The 20,662-nt window shown below is 41.2% G+C and overlaps 1 protein-coding gene across 1 annotated transcript in view; it reads left to right on the forward strand.

Annotated features, from left to right (window-relative positions):
- The first annotated feature begins 63 nt into the window (after window positions 1-63).
- SMC1B (structural maintenance of chromosomes 1B) overlaps window positions 64-20,662 on the forward strand; it is a 77,702-nt gene continuing 57,103 nt past the window's right edge. Inside the window, exons 1-5 of the mRNA XM_070506734.1 lie at window positions 64-247; window positions 12,927-13,115; window positions 16,310-16,422; window positions 16,512-16,715; window positions 19,425-19,663. Coding sequence (XP_070362835.1) covers window positions 139-247; window positions 12,927-13,115; window positions 16,310-16,422; window positions 16,512-16,715; window positions 19,425-19,663 — 854 coding nt within the window. The 5' untranslated portion in view covers window positions 64-138. The remainder of the gene's footprint in view (window positions 248-12,926; window positions 13,116-16,309; window positions 16,423-16,511; window positions 16,716-19,424; window positions 19,664-20,662) is intronic.

Consider the following 20,662-nt stretch of genomic DNA (forward strand, 5'->3'; position numbering starts at 1 on the left):
CGTAAACAACGCCGGTTGCTAAGGAACGGCGCTGCGCTCGGCGCGTTCTCACTCTCCTCTCGCGAGACGTCAAGAGGCACTTCCCGCGCTTTTTTCGCCGGCGTGTGAGGACGCGGCTGAGGCGCAGCGGGCGCCGCCATGGGCCGTTTGGAGCTGCTGCTCGTGGAGAACTTTAAGTCGTGGCGGGGCAGCCAGGTCATCGGCCCCTTCAGGAGGTTCACCTGCATCATCGGCCCCAACGGCTCCGGTAATGGGACCCAGACGCCTCGGTGTGCCTCGTTTTGCCTGAGGGGACGTGAGGGTGGCGGCCACGCGGCCCGGACTCCGGCGGCTGCTGCCCGCGGCCTCGGCCTGCTCCTGGCCCGACCTCCGCCGCTGCCGCGCCGACCCTCTCACTGCACCCCCGGCCTTCTCGCCGCACCCCCGACCCTGTTGCCGCACCCCGGGCCCTCTCCCCGCACCCCCGACCCTCTCGCCGCACCCCGACCGTCTCGCCGCACCCCCACCGTCTCGCCGCACCCCCGACCCTCTCGCCGCACCCCCACCGTCTCGCCGCACCCCCGACCGTCTCGCCGCACCCCCGACCCTCTCCCCGCACCCCCGACCCTCTCCCCGCACCCCCGACCCTCTCGACGCACCCCCGACCCTCTCCCCGCACCCCCGACCCTCTCCCCCCACCGCCGACCCTCTCCCCGCACCCCCGACCCTCTCCCCGCACCCCCGACCCTGTTGCCGCACCCCCGACCCTCTCCCCACATCCCCGACCCTGTTGCCGCACCCCGGGCCCTCTCCCCGCACCCCCGACCCTCTCGCCGCACCCCCGACCCTGTTGCCACACCCCGGGCCCTCTCCCCGCACCCCCGACCCTCTCCCCGCACCCCCACCCTCTCCCCGCACCCCCGACCCTCTCCCCGCACCCCAGGCCGACCCTCTCCCCGCACCCCCGACCCTCTCGCCGCACCCCCGACCGTCTCGCCGCACCCCCGACCGTCTCGCCGCACCCCCGACCCTCTCCCCGCACCCCCGACCCTCTCCCCGCACCCCAGGCCGACCCTCTCCCCGCACCCCCGACCCTCTCCCCCCACCGCCGACCCTCTCCCCGCACCCCCGACCCTCTCCCCGCACCCCCGACCCTCTCGCCGCACCCCGACCCTGTTGCCGCACCCCGGGCCCTCTCCCCGCACCCCCGACCCTCTCCCCCCACCGCCGACCCTCTCCCCGCACCCCCGACCCTCTCCCCGCAACCCCGACCCTCTCGCCGCACCCCGACCGTCTCGCCGCACCCCGGGCCCTCTCCCCGCACCCCCGACCCTCTCCCCCCACCGCCGACCCTCTCCCCGCACCCCCGACCCTCTCCCCGCACCCCCGACCCTCTCCCCGCACCCCCGACCCTCTCGCCGCACCCCCACCGTCTCGCCGCACGCCCGACCGTCTCGCCGCACCCCCGGCCCTCTCCCCGCACCCCCGACCCTCTCCCCGCACCCCAGGCCGACCCTCTCTCCGCACCCCCGACCCTCTCCCCGCACCCCCGACCCTCTCCCCGCACCCCAGGCCGACCCTCTCCCCGCACCCCCGACCCTCTCCCCCCACCGCCGACCCTCTCCCCGCACCCCCGACCCTCTCCCCGCACCCCCGACCCTCTCCCCCCACCGCCGACCCTCTCCCCGCACCCCCGACCCTCTCCCCGCACCCCCGACCCTCTCGCCGCACCCCGACCCTGTTGCCGCACCCCGGGCCCTCTCGCCGCACCCCGGGCCCTCTCCCCGCACCCCCGACCCTCTCCCCCCACCGCCGACCCTCTCCCCGCACCCCCGACCCTCTCCCCGCACCCCCGACCCTGTTGCCGCACCCCCGACCCTGTTGCCGCACCCCCGACCCTCTCCCCACACCCCCGACCCTGTTGCCGCACCCCGGGCCCTCTCCCCGCACCCCCGACCCTCTCGCCGCACCCCCGACCCTGTTGCCACACCCCGGGCCCTCTCCCCGCACCCCCGACCCTCTCGCCGCACCCCCGACCCTGTTGCCACACCCCGGGCCCTCTCCCCGCACCCCCGACCCTCTCCCCGCACCCCCACCCTCTCGCCGCACCCCCGACCCTCTCACTGTACCCCGCCCAGCCCGGCCCTCACACCGCACCCCCGACCCTCACAGCGCACCCCCTAGGGCTGGACCCTTGCCGTCTCCTGGCTCCTCCGTAACCTTCGGACAACACCCCCGGGCCGACCCTTCGCCTCCATCACCCCCTCCCTGGGGCTTGCCTCTTAGACCATACCCAGGGGAGGCCCCCGGGCTTCAGACTGCGCCTCGCGCTCCCCCGCACCCCAGGGTCCGCCCGCAGCCTCCTCCCCTTTGCCCTGGCTCCCCTGCTCCGCGGCTTCCCTGTCCTCGGGCCTAGTTGCCTCTTCCTCCCTTTCCCATCCGGAGATTGAGTGGGAGCGCAGTCTGGAGGAAGTAGTTGGTTCCAGGGATTCTGAACAACCATTTGGGTCCAAGGAACCTTCTACACAGGAATATTGTGATACATCGTTCACTGAGCTTTTACCAAGTTTCTGGCACAGCTATTTTTGTTTAACTCTCACAAACGGGTGTTATCCCCACTTTATAGTTGAGGAAACTGAGGTTCAGAGGCACCTGATGACTTTCCAAGGTTGCCCGGTACTGGCGGGGCCTGGCCGGGCTGGCGGCTGCGCTGTGCGGGAAACCGGAGGGTGCCGACCCGCCGCGTGGAGCAGGGCCTCAAGTGAGGGTCGCCTTGAGATTTGTCCTAACTCTGCAGTCTTCCTTTTGGCTCCCTCAGCCCGGATTCTCTCTCGTAGCTCAGAAACCATATTTGAGTTGAAAGATAACTGTTGCCTCAATAAATTAATTTGTGTGACAGATATGAATAGGACACTTAAATGTGTGCTTTCCTGGTGCGCCAAATCTGGAGTATAATTGTAGAACTATTAGGAAATTTCTGTTGCCTTATCAAAATAGCTGCTGTTTAATGTTTTCTTTTGCCCTTAGTATATGTGAAAGAATACCTGAGCTTAGAAATAGTCACATATTTGGAAATTTCCTTGCCTCTTCTGTGTAATATATTTCCTCATTCACAATTTATTCTTTTATCAAAAAGACATTGAGAAGATAATTTCAATGTCTTTAATAAACACCTTTAAATAATAAACACTCTTACCCTAACTAATCTTCTCCACTCATTTGTCAGGAGGTTACTGTGCCCACCACCAGATGATTTTCACCTTTTAACTGGCGATTATATGAAGGGTTGCTCAATTATATATATATATATATATATATTTTTTTTTTTTTTTTTTGAGGAAGATTAGCCCTGAGCTACCTACTGCCAATCCTCCTCTTTTTGCTGAGGAAGCCTGGCCCGGAGCTAACATCCATGCCTATCTTCCTCTACTTTATACGTGGGATGCCTGCCACAGCGTGGCGTGCCAAGTGGCGCCATGTCCGCACCGGGGATCCTAACCAGCAGACCCTGGGCCGCGGAGAAGCGGAATGTGCACACTTAACCACTGTGCCACTGGGCCGGCCCCTCAGTTATATTTTGTAACTCCAGCAGTGCAATACTTGGAATGACTATCCGCGGTCTTGAGCTTTGGTCAGCTTAAACGGCATGCCCATTATGTTCAAGATCCTGTCAAAATGGTGTTTTGAACTTTTTTAAACTAGTGCCAAGCTTAAGGTTCAAAATAATCTTATTTCTTTTCTTAAGTTAAAAATGCATACTGTGATTAACAGCGTATCTTAGGGTTACTGTGAAAATGCCTTGACAAATTCTCTTGCCCCTCCCTAGATCCACAGGCCTGGAAGCTCAGTTCCCTTCTTGAGAGTCATTGGTGACCTAGAGACTGCTTGGTACCACATAAAGCCAGTCGAGGATTATTTCAGCATTGCCTTCAATACCATCTCTCCACAACAGAAATTTCTGGTTTACTTATTACTGCATTTTGCCTAAGCTGTTCACATTCTTCTTGCTGTATAAAGGCCAGAACTCAACATGGTACTCATCCGTGACTAATGTAATGGCGATATTTCATTTGTATTCATTTGAACGCTTGTTAGTAGATCATCATTTTTTCATCCTGCAGAATTACTGGCACATTCAGATAGACTTTGCTAAACCAATTGATAATTTCCTGCTGTCTCATTTCCTGTTTTACTTTAATTTAGTTAGCTGTTCATACTTTTTGTGATAATTTCCTATTGTCACTACCTGCCAAAACTTGACATGTTCTCATTTATTTGTTTTTAGTAAATCTAATTTTGGCTTTTTTTGTAGGTAACAGAACAATTTCATTTTTAATCTTAACCTTCTTGTTTTCCATTCAGATTCAGAAAACAGTTGTTGCATGTATATAGTATTGAGAGCAGAATATGTGCAGAATAAGACAACTCCTGCTCCAAAGGTGTAGGGAGTGTAAGAAAAGGACATACTAATTGAAATAGAAGGCCAAATAACACTTTATAAAACTTTAAACAAGGAAAATACTATATCGGATTTGGGGAGGCATGGACAGTAAGAGGTGAATATTAGGGAAAGTTTTCTAGAGGAGTTGAAATTTGAGCTGGGCTCAAAGAGTAAAGAGTATGTTTCCATAGTTTTATGTATTTTTCCATGTAGTTCAAATTGACCAGAATATAGTGCCTCAGTTGGGAAGCAGTGGGATATAATTTTTGGAGTCCTGTTGGGTAAGTCCTTGCCAGGGTGAAGAATTTGTATTTAACTTTCTGGAAAAAATGTTAGACTTTAAAGGACTTTTAGCAGGGAACTACCACAAATGTGCCTGAGTCTAAGACTCAGAGGCACACTCTCCACTTGTGCTTTGGATCCTGTCCCTTCCTCAGTTCTTTGCTTTTCTAATTATTGTCTTTCTCTTTTGAGTTGTATCTTTCTGCCTTATTGGGTAATTTTCGTTGGCATAAATACATACGTGCCTTACTAACATTCTTAGGATATTGAGGATAGATATGTGAAAAGCAAGTATAGTGCAAATAATTGTAGAATTTAGTGGTAAATGTATGGATGTTTACTATGAAATTCTTTAAACTTGTATGTTTGAAGATTTTATAATAAAATGCCTGGGGGAAAAATCCCTTGACCCTCACTGTCTCCTCAGGGTATTGCCCCATTTTTCTTATCAGTATAGTGAAACTCTTTGAAACAGTTGTCCATAGTTCCCTTCTTTTCCTAACCCTCTTGATTCAGTTCTCAGCCACAAACTCCACTGAAATGACACTTATCTAGGTCACCGTTGACTTACGTCTTATAAAAGTCAGAGGTCAGTTCCCTATGCTCGTCCTGTTTGACATTTCAGCAATATTTCATTCATTTACAAATAATTGAGTGCTCACTCTGTGCCATGCACTTTTTTAGGTTGTTTGGGATTCATCAGTGAACATAACAGATAAAAATCCCTGCCTGTGTAGAACTTATATTTAAATGCAGAGAGACAGACAACAAACTAAATATGAAAATTATATAGAATATTGAAGTGTTAAGTTTTAAGGAGAAAAGTAGAAACAAGGGAGGGGAGTAAGAAATGCTGGGGTGTTTTTAAAGAAGTTGGTCAAGGGTAGGCCCTGCTGTGCAGTTGACAAGGTAGATCACATTTCATCTCTTCCTCCTTGAAACGCTTTGTTCTCTGGACTTTCTTGACTTCGCCAACCAGGTTTTCTCCTGCTTCACTGGCCACCCCTCAGATGTTGGCTGTTTCTCCCCAAGATCTCTTAGGCACTGGAGTGCCCTCCGGGAATATGTCCTTTGTCTCCTCCCTTTGTTCTTTCCCCGGGTGATCTTATCCAGTCTCATAGCTTCAGATACCATCTTTATGCTACTTTCCAAGTTATATTTCCAGCCTATAAAATCCAGTGTTTAGTTTGCTATTTCTAGTAGACATCTAAAACAGTATAATCAGAAAGAGTGGTTAATTTCCTCTCCCCCACCTCCACCAAACGACAAACATGTTCCTTCTTAGGTCTTTACCAACTCAGTTAAGGGGCACTGTTTACTCATTTATTCAGACCAGAAACCCAGAGTAATTCTTGATTCCATCTTTTACCTTCTACACCTCACTTCCTTCATCCACTCGTCTATAAATCCTAATGACTCTACCTCTGAAATACATCCCGAATCCAATTGTTTCTTGCCACTCTTTACTGCTATAAAGTAGTCGGAGCTGCTAGAGTTCTCATTTGGACTATTCCTATCATCTCCTAACAGGTCCCTCATCTTCCTTTCTTGCCTTTCTGCAGTTCATTCTCAAAGCAGCCAGCGTAAGTGTTAAAAAAAAAAAAAGTAAGTCTATAAATCAAAGCACTCCTCAGTTTAAAACTCTCCAATGGCTTTCCCCTGCACTTAGAATAAAATCTGTATTTCTTACCATGCTTCACAAGGCTCTTTATAATCTGACTCCTGTATATTTCTCTAATATTCTCTCGCCCCACATTTACTATGCTCAGGTCAGAATTGCCTTTTTTTTGCTTTCCTTACATGGGCCAACCTCATTTCCATTTCAGGGTCTTAGCATTTGCTGTTCCTTGGATTTAGAATGCTTTTCTCCCAGGGTCATATGGCTGCCACCTTAAAGAATTCTCCTTCATCCTTGATAAATTCTCCCTGTCACAGCCAATACGTTACCAGTCATGCCAGTTCTGCCTCCTTAATAGCCTTATCCTCTTCTCTCTATTCCCACTGCTATCACTTTATTTCAGATTCTCATCATTTCTTCCTTAGATTAATGCAGTAACCTTTTAGCTGAGTTCCCAGCCTTTGGTCTTACCCTGCTTAAATCCATGTGCCATACTGCTACCACAGTAATCTTCATTTGTTCCTGCAAGAAAGAAGATCCATTTTATTTTCTTGATAGATGAGGAAAAGGCATTTGACAAAATTCTTTATCCATTTCCATCAACAGTTTTCTCTGGATGATGTGATTTTTTAAAAATACTTTTCTTTGTTTTCCAAATTCCCTACATTGAACGGTTTACTGTTCTAATCAGAAAAAAAACGTTAGTTTTAAAAACCATTTTACATGATCCATAATGACTGCTAAATTCTTAAAAAATAGTATTTTATCACAAAAGCAGTATATATGCATTGTAAAAAATTAAAAATAAGCAAGAGTAAAAAAGTAAAAACATATTCCCACAGTCCAGAGAGTACTGTTGTAATACCTTATGGCATGTCCATAGAGATCTTTTTCTATGAAAACTTTTTTTTAATGAAAGTGAGATCATACAGTACATAATGTTGATTAACTTATTGTTTTCAGACAATTATCGTCACCTTTCTTTTTCAGTTCACTTCGTCTGATGTACAGTTCAAATTCAGGTTTCCTCAATTGACTCTAAAATGTTCTTTGACCAAACCATTTTCCAACCCACAACTACATAAATCTGTATTAATTTAGCATAGAATAGTTCTTTTATTTATAACACTAACTTGTTGAAAAGACTGGAAAAATTTTCCTCCAAAATGTTTAAATATGTCTGATTGCTTCTTTATGATGTCATTTAGTTTGTTCCTCCATCCCCTCTATTTTTGTGAACTGGAAGGTATATCTAAAAAGTTGACGTTTTCAAATTAAACATTTTGGCTAGACTCCGTCATAGGTGATGTTATGTACTTCTCATTGTATTACATCACATAATGTCTGGTTGTTTTACCATTAGTGATGCTAAGATTGATCCCTGGATTAGGGTGGTGACGGTGATCTCTCCATTGTACAGTTAGTTTTTCCCCTTCTAACTAATCTAGTGTTCTAGTGTTACAAGTGTTACTTTGGCATTACACAAATGTTCTTTGTCAACCATTTATCCAAATAGTTTTAATGCCAATTAATAATCTTATCTGAATCAGCATTTCATTAAGGTTTGCAAAACTAGATTTTTCTAATTCTGTCATGCTTTCTACACTTGTTGAATGGTATTTCCTGTGAAAAAAAGAGTTTTCCTTCATTAACTGGGGCTATTTGATTAACCTGACATACAGTTGACTAGAAAAACAGGATAAATTCTTGCCCATTTTCTTTTAATTCGTATTTTCAAAGAAAAGAGTTTTAATAGCGCAAATGGTGAAAATGAGTTTTTCTTTCTATTGTTGTTAGTATCATTATAGGCTCATGGATTTTCATTGATGCAATGTGTTTTAACCTGCCAAAAGCATTATTATTTTTGATGCTCAGATTGTCATAACTTTAGTCAGTGGGAGCTCCTTTAGGCTGCCTTCTGTGTCATTTGGACATGACTTCATTAATATTTGAAAGCTTCCTTGCTTTCTGACATAAGATGTCCCAGTTCCCAGGCTCATCTTCAGTTTTCCCTGCCTCAGACTTGGAGTTAGCCAGTTCTCCAGTGGTTTCTGGTTTATTTTAGAAGGGAAGGTATTAAAGACCGCTATCTGGGAACGAGAGAGACTCAAATGCATTCAGGTAACAGTGGTTCTGGGCCATTTCAGTGGACAGGCTAGAAAATATATGAAGTGCTTTTTCAGATTTGTTCTTTTTTCATAACAGCTGTATTAAGATATAATTTATGTACCATAAAATTCATCCTTTTAAAGTATATAATTCAGTGATGCTTAGTATACTCACAGAGTTGTGTAACCATCATCGCTATCTAATTCCAGAACATTTTCATTACCACAAAAAGAAACCTTATACCCATTATGTCCTCCCCCAGCTCCTGGCAAGCACTAATCTACTTTCTGCCTCTATGGATTTGCCTATTGTGGACATTTCATATAAATGGAATTGTGCAATAAGTGGCCTTTTGTGTCTGGCTTCCTTCACTTAACATAGTAGGTTCATCTATGTTGTAGCATGTATTAGTAGTTAATTCCTTTTTATTCCCGAATAATATTCCATTGTAAAGATTTACCACAATGTGTTTATTCATTTAGCTTTTGATAGACATTTGGGTTGTTGCCACTTTGTGGTTGTTTTGAGTAATGCTGCTATGGACATCTGTCTACAAGTTTTTCTGTGGATGTTTTCATTTATCTTGGGGATACACTTAGGAGGGGAATTGCTGGGTCATATGGTAACTCTCTGTTTAACATTTTGAGGAACTGCCAAACTGTTTTCTAAAGCAACTGAACCATTTTACAGTCCCATTGACAATAAATGAGCGTTCAGATTTCTCTACATCTTCATCAACACTTGTTATTGTCTTTTTCCTTTTAGCCAACATAGTCGGTTTGAAGTGGTATCTCATTGTGGTTTTGTCTTGTGTTTCCCTAATGAGTAATATGATTTTAGCATCTTTTCATATTACAGTAATTTTTAAAAATTGAGCTCATGTTGATATTTTCCGTTCAGTTTGAACATAACTGTGTTTTCACTGTTCCTTGATTTTTGTCATTTTAAATATTTTTCTTACTCTGAAAATCTTAATTCCTAACATCACTAATATAATTACTTATTTGCTTTAACCTACAATATAAAGAAAACTGTCTTAAACTACCAATACCAATCACATTATAAACATTATAAAGGTACTAAAGGAAATTTTAAATTCCTTTGTACTTCTTTTTGGTCCTTAGATTGAATCCCACTAAGAATGTACAGTCTGTGATCTGAAGTCCCTTGAAATAAATCGTTTCTCAATATGGATGTGTTACCAATTGAATATTCAATTAAGTTTACTTGTTTCTGATTGTTTTCATTTATGGGATTTTTAAAATTTAGGTTTTTTTTAAATTGGTAATGCATATGCATATTTCAAAGGTCAAAACTCTGTAGAGAGGTATACACAGAGAAATCTTGCTTCTACTCCTGCTCCCTGTGTCATTCAGGGTCCCAGCAAGAAACAAGTGGCACTCTCAAATTAGGACAATTTGAGGAAGATTTATTTACAAAGGGATTGATTTACCAAGGTGTGGGAGGGCTGTAGAGGAATCACAAGGCTGTCAGTCGAACTGTCACCACCCCAAGGCTCAGAGAAGAGGGAACCCAGAAGGAACTTTGATAGGGCAGTGACCTGTGGAAGGGCACAGCCAGTCAGAAGCCCCCTCCCAGGGAGGGAAGTAGGGGAATAAATACCCTGACCTCACCCTTTTCCCTTCTTCCCTCCTGCCAGAGTTCCCCATTGGCCAAATCCAACTGGATGCCAAAAGGCATGAGAGTCTGTGGATATAGGGCCAAAGGCAGGGTGGAGAAGGGATCAGGAGAGGGAAACAGAAGGTGCCCAACTCAGTTTTCTATGTCCTGCTCTTCTTCACCTTCTATATATAAATATTAGTTTCTTGATTATCCTTCAGTGTTTCTTTTTGCAAATGCAAGTAAATGTGTGTACTGTTCTTCCCAGCTCCTCACTTTTTCTTTAAATAAAAGTTTGTATTTAGTTTTGCTGTTATGCACTTTTCTTTTTTCATTTGCTACATCCTCTTTTGTTCTCTTCTGTGTAATTCTCTATTGTGTGGCTGTTGTATAATTATTTCAAGTAGTCCTTTAATTTTTGGACGTGAGTTGTTGCCAGTCTTTTTCTGTTAGCAAGAACCTATAACAAATTGTGTAATTCTGTATTTGCCATTGTGTGATTGTGCAGATGTATCAGGGAGATAGATTCCTAGAAGTGAAATTGCCGACTCAGAAGGTAAATGGAGTTATAATTTGGTTAGCTATTGCCAAATTTCCCGTCCGTCATGGTGGATTCATTTTGTACTCCCAACAGCAATGAATGAGAGGGCCGGTTTCCCTCTTGCCTCATCAAAATGTGTTTTCAAAGTTTTGGATTTTTGCCAGTTTAGTAGGTGAGAAACAGTTGTCTAATACAGTTTTAATTTACATTTCTCTTATGACTGAGCTCATGTGTGTTTTCTTATGTTTAAGGGCCTTTTGTATTTCTTTTTTCTCTAATTTGCCTTTTCATGTCCTTTGCCCATTTTTATACTGGGCAAGCATTATTTCAATTATTCAATCTCCCGCAAAGCCTACTCAGAGCCTCCAGTAGTTACTGCTTTTCTTAAGTGATTCTATAGTTCTTTGTGTTAATTTTATCTTAGAACTTATTATAGTGGATTATAATTTCCTGCTTTTAGTGGGAAGAGTATAGATGTTGGCATCAGACACCTGACTCCAAAACATATGATTTCTTTGACCTTGAGCTTCTGCTTCTTTATTTGTGAAATTGGCAAATTAAATACCTACGTTATATGGTTGTTGCAAAGACTGAATACAATAATAGATGTGGAGTGTCTGGCACAAAGTGGTGATCAATAAAAATTGATCATATTCCCCACTGTAAGCACCTTGGGGGGGAATCCTACATATTATTTGTCTTTTTAGCATCAGTACTTAGCAGAATGCCTGATTAATAGGTGTTCAGTAAATGTAGAATGAATGAAAGAATTTGAGGAGACAAGAGAGGGAAGGTTGAGGAGTATAGCTAGGAGGCACTTGAAGTAAGGAGGACTTGAATGAGTAGAGAGATGGTAAAGGAGGAGTGAAATGGAAGAGATATGCAGAGTTGGAATCAGAGGGGACTTAGCAGCTGGTTGGGTAAGAGGGCAAATGAATGGAAAATGTGGAGGTTTTGACATGGGACAGTGATAGTATAATTTTCCTATCTGAATATTTGGTTCATCTTCATCAAATCATGATAGCCTAAAAGATAACTCTTCTAGAATCATTACTTTCCTGATGTTGGTTTTGAATTATTTACAGCAGAGGTCCCCAATCTGACCATTACTAAACTAGACTTGGTTTATTCATTCATTCACTTTTTTTCAACAGATGGTTGTTATCACTAGCTGGCGGGTAGGCACTTGATAAATGTTTCCTGATCATCCCGTCTGAAGTTGCCTCTCCAAGTTACCCTCTATTTCATCACCCAGTTTATTTCCTCATGACACTTATTATAATATTAATTTCTTTTTTGTTTATTGTCTGACTTTCTTAATAGAGGATAACCTTCATTAGGCAGAGATGTTATCTGTCTTTTTCTTTTACTGTATCCTTATGACTTGGCACACAATAGGTATTCAGCAAATGTTATTGGAATGAATGAATGTAGGTGGGGAAATGTTTATTTTAGGCAGATTTTAAATAAGGATTGACCAAAAACAGTTTCTGTTTAATTCTGTTACTGTCAGGCTTAATAATTCGATTCAATGAGTGTTCATTTTGTCCTATATATGCACTGTCTTACGATAGCTCTCAATCTGCAAATTATCAATTAACCGAAAAAAGCCATGTTTCATACCTATTAACTGAGACTTGACTAAGTAAACTTGCAGGGTTTTAACCACCTCTAGTTCTTTTTAGAAATATCACAAGCTTCTAAAACTAAGTTGTATTTCCAGTGTCTGGCAGTATTTTGTTTATGTTACTTTTCCCCCTTCTGGCACTGGAAATGTAAATTGCTTGTGGAGATGGGGGAAGGAATATGAAAAAGAAGCAAATTTTAATAAAGATGGTAGTAGCCAAAATGACACTGTAACCTTATAGGCAGGCCTTTCAAAGGATAGCTGGATTGGACCTGCTATATAACTTTTCTGTGTCACCAGCTCATACCAAACATAAATATTCTAGTAACCTTAGTCTAGTCCTTGGGGAAAATCTTGCGTATAAGTTAGCCATTGTTTTGTGTGTGTGACATTAACTGTTATAAAATGGGGATAAATGAAATTCAGAGAAGTTAAGTAATTTGTCATGGTCTACTACTTAATAATGGGAGTGAGCTGGGGTTTAGGTCCAGATATTTCGATCCTTAAATTTAGACTACTTAGTGCTCTACCATAGCTACATAGAAACAAGTGATCTACATAAAATTTTGAGTAGAGACAAGACAGTACTATTTAGACATGTGTATTGGCTATATTTCACTTCCATTGGTGGCCTGGTTTCTTTGGCTCTGGGGAGGATTTTTATCTTTAAGAATGAATAACTTTTTTCTCTCTCTCTTTTCTTCCCCAGGAAAATCTAATGTAATGGATGCACTTAGTTTTGTAATGGGAGAGAAAACAGCTAATTTAAGAGTGAAAAATATTCAAGAACTTATTCATGGAGCTCATATTGGAAAACCTGTTTCTTCTTCTGCAAGTGTAAAAATTGTATATGTGGAGGAAAGTGGAGAAGAGAAAACATTTGCAAGGATTATTCGAGGTAATTTTTTTACACATGTTTACTTATGAGTCATTTGTTTTTTTCAAGAGTTAAGTTGGATTACCTGTTTATTCTTTCTTTGAAGTGTGTGATTTATTATGCCACTGGCATAGTGAACTAGAGATTTTTTTTTTTCTCTTGGATAGCAAATCTCAGAGAAAAGTAATGGAACCTGTTTGATTTTCCCCTAGGACTCTTTAGGCAGACATATTTGTTCAAATTCTCCTACTGCCAATAGCATTTTTCTACTTGGTTATTACATTAAAATGAAGGAGGGAGCCTACCTGAAAGACAGAGAAGTCATAAACGTCCTTCCTGAGGTTCTTTATGTATGTTTATCTGGTTTTCTTAGTGAGGAACTAATTATATGTGTATTTTTGGTTTGTATAGAAAGTTTTTTCTACCAACAAAAAGCAACCTGAGTGAAATATTTGAATTTGTACTTTGTGATTTATTTATGAAATTGCTGTGTTCCCTGAAGAAAGAAGGTTGAGAGTTGTTTATATATGTTTTTCTATCTATGCTAGCAGTTTACAGAGCCTCTATAAAATAAGTGTTTTTTGGTTTTGTTTTTTGTTGTTGTTGCTGTCTTCATTCTGGTCCACTAGAACATGGTTCTAATGTTCTAAGGTGTAAATACTCTTAATAACTTTCCCCAAATTCAATCACAGATAATTTTAGAAATACTTATTATTAGATACAGCACTTGTACCTTAATGTGTAATTTAAGTGTTTCACCTTTTTATCACGTAGATGGTTAGTTTCTTCACTTTCTTTGGGTTTTTACTCAAAATCTCCATCTCAGTAAGAATTCCCTAGCCTAGTCTATTTATTTATTACTCTATTTAGTAAACCATCATAAATTTATTTTTACCATATTTATTGAGGTATAATTGACAAAAATTGTATATATTTAATGTGTACAACTTTATGTTTTAATATACCTTGTGAAATAATTGCCACACTCAAGCTAATTAGCATACGTATCACCTCACATGGTTACCATTTTCTTACGTGTGTATGTATGTGTGGTAAGAATACTTAAGATCAAACCACTTAGCAAATTTGAGGTATACAATACAGTATTGTTAACTGTAGTCACATAGCCATACATTAGATCTCCAGAAATTATTCATCCTCCGTAACTGAAACTTTGTACCCCTTGACCAACATCTCCCCATTTTTCCCTCCCCGGGCCACCACCATTCTACCCTCTGCTTCTATGAGTTTAACTATTTTAGATTCAACGTGTAAGTGAGATCATGTAGTATTTGTCTTTCTGTGTATGGCTTATTTCACTTAGCATAATGTCCTCCATGTGACATCCATGATGTTGCAACTGGCAGGATTTCCTTCTTTTTTAAGGCTGAATAATATTCCCATCTTTTCTTCATCCATTCATCCGTTGACAGACACTTAGGTTGTGTCCATGTCTTAGCTATTGTGAATAATGCTGCAGTGAACAGGGGAGTGCAGATCTCTCTTCAAGATACTGATTTCATTTTCTTTGGATATATACTCAGAAGTGGGATTGCTGGATCATAAGGTAGTTCTGTTTTTACTTTTTTGAGGAACCTTTATACTGTTCTCCATAATGGCTATACCAATTTATATTCCCGCCAACAAGGTGCAAAGGTTCCCTTTTTTCACATCTTCACCAATACTTGCCTTTTGTCTTTTTAATTCTAATAGGAGTGTATTGATACCCAGTTGTGGTTTCGATTTGCATTTCCCTGATGATTCCTGATACTGAGCACCTTTTCATATACCTGTTGGCAATTTGTGTGTGATCTTTTGAGAAATATCTATTCAGGCCCTTTGCCCGTTTTTAAATTAGGTTGTTTGGTTTTTTGCTATTGAGCTCCTTATATATTTTGGATATTAGTCCCTTGTCAGATATCTGGTTTGAAAAAATTTCCTCCCATTCTGTAAGTTGCCTTTTCACTCTGTTGATTGTTTCCTTTGCTGTGCAGAAGGTTTTTAGTTTGATGCAATCCTACGTGTCCATTTTTGCTTTTGTTACTTGTGCTTTTGATATCATATCCAAAAAAATTGTTGTGCAGAGCAGCGTCAAGAAACTTTTTCCATATGTTTTCTTCTAGTAGTTTTACAGCTTCAGGTCTTACATTTAAGTCTTTAATATATTTTTAGTTAATTTTTATATATAGTATGAGATAAGGGTCCAATTTCCTCCTGCACGTGGGTATACAATTTTCCCAACACTATTTATTGAAGAGACTATCTTTTCCCCATTATGTGTTCTTGGCACTTTGTTGAAGATCTGTTGACCGTAGATGCATGGATTTCTTTCTGGACTTTCTATTCTGTTCCATTAGTCTATGTGTCTCTTTCTATGCCAGTACCATGCTGTTTCAATTACTGTAGCTTTGTAATATATTTTCAGATCAGGAAGTGTGACGCCTCCAGTTTTGTTGTTCTTCCTAGCCAATCTGTCTTAGTCTGTTTGGGCTGCTATAACAAAATGCTACAGACTAGGGAGTTTATAAACCGTAGAAATTTATTTCTCACAGTTCTAGAAGCTACAAGTCTAAGATCAGGGTGCCAACGTGGTCAAATGAGGGCTCTCTTCCAGGTTGCAGACTTCTCATTGTATTTGCACATGGTGAAAGGGACTAGGCAACTCTGGGGGGGGTCTCTTTTATGAAAGCACTAATACCATGCACGAGGGTTTCACTCTCATGACCGAATCACTTCTCAAAGGCCCCACCTACTAATACCATCATCTTTGGGGCTTAGGATTTCAACATATGAATTTAGGGGAGACATAAACATTCAGACAATAGCACCATTCTATTTAAAATTGCAATGCCTGTTCCCTATACACCGAAACTTTTGTACCCCTTTCTCAGCTCTATTTTACTCCTTAATGCTTAACACTTTCTCACATGATATTTATTCTACTTATGTATCTCATTTTTGTCTGTGTCCATTACTAGAATATAAGCTCCTTGAGATCACACTTTCATCTGTTTTGTTCACTGCTGTGGAATATTCCTTGGCATATAGTAGACAGACACTCACTATTTGTTGACTGATTAAATGCATTTATTAACGTGTATTATTACGTAACTGGCCATTTCAATAAGAAAAATAATTTTGTTAAACTTTCAATAGTTGTTGATATATATCTGGTGTTTATACTTCCTATAATAGCCTTAATTCTTGTATTTTAGGGGGATGCTCAGAATTTCGTTTTAATGATAATCCTGTGAGTCGTTCTGCTTACATAGCAGAGTTGGAAAAGATAGGTATTATAGTCAAAGCACAGAACTGTCTAGTTTTTCAGGTAAGTAGGTGTAGTAGTTTATTTCATTCATGATTTTGAAAATTCATCACTATATTTTATATGTTGGTGTGCTTTACTGTTTTTAAAAGGGAACTGTAGAGTTGATTTCAATGAAAAAACCCAAAGAAAGAACCCAGTTTTTTGAGGAAATCAGCACTTCAGGAGAGCTTGTAGGAGAATATGAGGAAAAGAAAAGAAAGTTACAGAAAGCTGAAGAGGACGCACAGTTTAATTTTAATAAGAAAAAAAATGTAGCTGCAGAGCGAAAACATGCAAAATTAGAGAAAGAAGAGGTAAGGTGTCATGAAGATGTAACCAATTAAGTGTTGGATACAAAAACTTTCTGTTTATTAGAATTACTAGGTATTGGCTTGATGTTACGAAAAATATTCTTTTAATAATAAAAGACAGATGAGGCCCAATATTCATTAAATATAAACTTTTTGATATATTTTCCACTGTTTGGGTTCTTTTTCACCTGATCTAAAAAAATGTCTGATTTTCCCAATTGAAAATAAGCTTGAAGGGTTTATATCTTATATGGCAGAGACTCTCAAACTTTTGGATCTTGTTCTCCAAGACAAGACAATTATACTCTTAAAAATTATTGAGGACTCCAAAGAGTTTCTGTTCATGTGGGTTATATCTATCAACATTTATTGTATTTGAAATTAAAACTGAGAAATTTTTAAGTATATTTTAATGATGAGTGTAAAAATAATAAACTCATTACATGTTTACATAAATAACGTATTTTGGGGGCCGGCCCGGTAGCGCAGCAGTTAAGTGCGCACGTTCCACTTTCGTGGCCTGGGGTTCACTGGTTCGGGTCCTGGGTGTGGACATGACACCACTTGGCAAGCCATGCTGTGGCATGCGTCCCACATATAAAGTAGAGGAAGGTGGGCACGGGTGTGAGCTTAGGGCCAGTCTTCCTCAGCAAAAGAGGAGGATTGGCAGCAGATGTTAGCTCAGGGCTAGTCTTCCTCAAAAAAACAAAAAACATGTTTTTATGAAAGACAACTTCATTTTCTAAAACTAAATATAATTAGTCGGGTGGCATTGTTTTACATTTTTATAATCTCATTAATATCTGGCTTAATAGAAGACAGATGCATTCTTTTTTTTTTTTTTTTTTTTAAAGATTTTATTTTTTCCTTTTTCTCCCCAAAGCCCCCCGGTACATAGTTGTGTATTCTTCGTTGTGGGTCCTTCTAGTTGTGGCATGTGGGACGCTGCCTCAGCGTGGTTTGATGAGCAGTGCCATGTCCGCGCCCAGGATTCGAACCAACGAAACACTGGGCCGCCTGCAGCGGAGCGCGCGAACTTAACCACTCGGCCACGGGGCCAGCCCCCAGATGCATTCTTATATCTGCTTTTGTGTTAAATCTTATTTGTGCTGAGGCCTAGCAGCTTTACCCACCATTGATTTAGTAATATTATGAAAATAGTTTTGACCTCAGGGACTCAGTCAAAGGGTGTTGGGAATCCTAAGGAGGCCATGGCCACTCTTTGCAAATGCTCTTCTGTGGTGTTTCTTGGTGCCCTTCACAATGCCTCGTTTACTGCCTTGTATATGGTTGATAATTGTTTGCGTTTACAGTGATCTTTTTCAAATGTGAATCAATTTTTTTCTCTTACATAAAACCTCTTCTAGTACAGAGCTTCACACTGTGCTTAGAATCTCATCTCGCTATTCAGCCTACTGATCTGGCCCTCACTCACCTCTCTAGCTTTAACTTTCTCTAGTTGCCTACCACATTGACCTTTATTATTTATTGAACACACCACACTCCCTTCTAGCCTGGAGCTTTTGCTGTTTCCTCTGTCTAGATAGCTGTCTGCCTCATTTTTACTTGGCTGATGATTTCATTCAAGTTTTCGTAAAAAAGCCATTTTCTCAGGCAGATAGTTGCTGTCCACGCCCCCAGTCCAAATTACTACCTCCTCCCTGGTCCTTTCGCATTGCTCTGTTTTGTTTCCCTTGTAGTCTCTGTTGCTGTATGAAATGATCTTATTTATTATTTGTTTGCTTGTTTACTCTCTGCCTCCTCTTCTTTCCTCCCCCTTAAAATAACTCGACTGTAAGCTTACAAGAGCAGGCACTTGTTCCCCACTATATTCCCAGCACATAGAACAGGGCCTGGCACATAGTAGGTAGTCAATAAATATTTGAAGAAATAAATGAAAGATGGATCTGTTCCTTGTTAATGATGTTTCTCTGTTTTTTTATATTTTTACATGTGTGTGTGTCCTTGGTTTTGTCAGTGGAAAGGGGAGACATCAGTGAAAGTCAGACTGTAGTACTTATACTGAGACAGCTTACAGAAATGTAGAATTGCAGAACTTTAAAAATTACAATGACAGTTTGAATACTCCAACTTCCTAATTATTTTTTGCAATATCCTGACAGATGGCTGTTTACCTGTTACTGGAATACTTCATTGATTAGGAGCTCTCTCAAGACAGCCCATTCTTTTATTCCTTTATTAATAGTACAAATGCTAAGGAAATTCTTCCATTTCACATATAATTTAGAATTTTAATAGTCCTGTTAGTTCTATTAGTAGGAAAGTTACATCCTATAGTAGTAATTTTACCTGGAATCATTGAATTTAAAGTTGCTAGAGACCTTACAAGTCATATAACTTCCTTCAGTTTACAAATGAGGAAGCAGATATCAGAAATGTTAATGGGCTTGCTAAACTCTGAAGTCAAGACAGAAATGGGACAAGGACCCAGGTTAGTGGGTACCACTTCATTATTCTTACCACTATACCACTCAGTGCACGAATATAAAGTTGTTTACCTGTTTCTGGTTTATTTTAGAAGTGTATCCAGGAACCTTCTCCAAATAATGCTACTTTGGGCACAAATACTGTTTCTTAATGACATAAATAAAAATTCATCAGACATCATTTGTTGGTACTATAGCTAAGTTTCTGAAAGGTCAACTTAAGTATACTCCCTTTTAACTGTTATTGACATGTACTGTTTTATAGGCAGAACGTTACCAGAGTCTCCTCGAAGAGCTGAAAATGAACAAGATACAACTGCAGCTTTTCCAACTATATCATAATGAGAAAAAAATCCATCTTCTGAACACTGAGTTAGAGCATGTGAATAGGGATTTGAGTATCACAAAAGAGTCTCTTTCTCATCATGAGAACATAGTTAAAGCCAAGAAAAAGGAACATGGAATGCTAACTAGACAACTGCAACAAACAGAAAAAGAATTAAAGTGAGTTTTAAAAAATAGATATTAACAGTTGGATTTTATATAGTTTGATAGAGAAAATAAAAATATAAGTGACACTTTGGAAGATGATTTTTTAAATAAACTTTTTACTTTGGAATATTTTAGATATACAGAAAAATTATAAAAATGTTACAGAGAGTTCTCATATTCCTCACACTCAATTTCTCCTACTAATACCATCTTACATTATTAGTATGATACATTTGTCAGAATTAATGGACCAGTATTGATACATTACTATTAATTAAAGTCCATCCTTTATTCATATTTTTATAATTTTTGCCTAATGTACTTCTTCTGATCCAGAATACCATATTACATTTAGTCATCATGTCTCCAGAGTCTCCTCTTGGCTGTGACAGTTTCTTAAGACTTTTCTCATTTTTGATGACTTTGACAGTTTTGGGGAGTACTGATCAGGTATTTTGTAGAGTGTCCCTTGGTTGCAATTTCTCTGATAGTTTTCTCATAATTAGACAGGGTTTGTGGGTTTTGGAGAGGAAGACCATTACCAAGACCATTTTAACAAGAGGTAAAATGCCATTCTTATCACAGTGTATCAGGGATGTCAATATAGCATATATGTTATGTGACATATCATCTATCTAACATATCAACATGATGTCACTGTTGATGTTGACCTTTGCTTCCTTATCTATAACCTCCTATTCCAACAGTGAGAAACCTGGCTTCCACAGTCTGCCATCCATTTGCTTAATTGTTCAATTCCGGTCATCATATATGGCAATATCAGAATTGTTCACACATACTCTCATGGGAACTATCTCTGCCAACTAGAGTACAATGCTTATGTGTAGCTGCTTCTTCTTTTAGGTTATAGACTCCACTCATGTCCAAAGTTACTTAGGTTAGCACCTTTTCCCTCTACCTCCTTAAGTAAGATTGTTCCATACATTTGTAATAGAATTAGATTCTTTTGTCACATTTTGTGTTGCATTTAGGATCCCTTGGCCTCCTAAG

The sequence above is a fragment of the Equus asinus genome, chromosome 4 (assembly GCF_041296235.1).
Source record: "Equus asinus isolate D_3611 breed Donkey chromosome 4, EquAss-T2T_v2, whole genome shotgun sequence".
Taxonomy (NCBI): domain Eukaryota; kingdom Metazoa; phylum Chordata; class Mammalia; order Perissodactyla; family Equidae; genus Equus; species Equus asinus.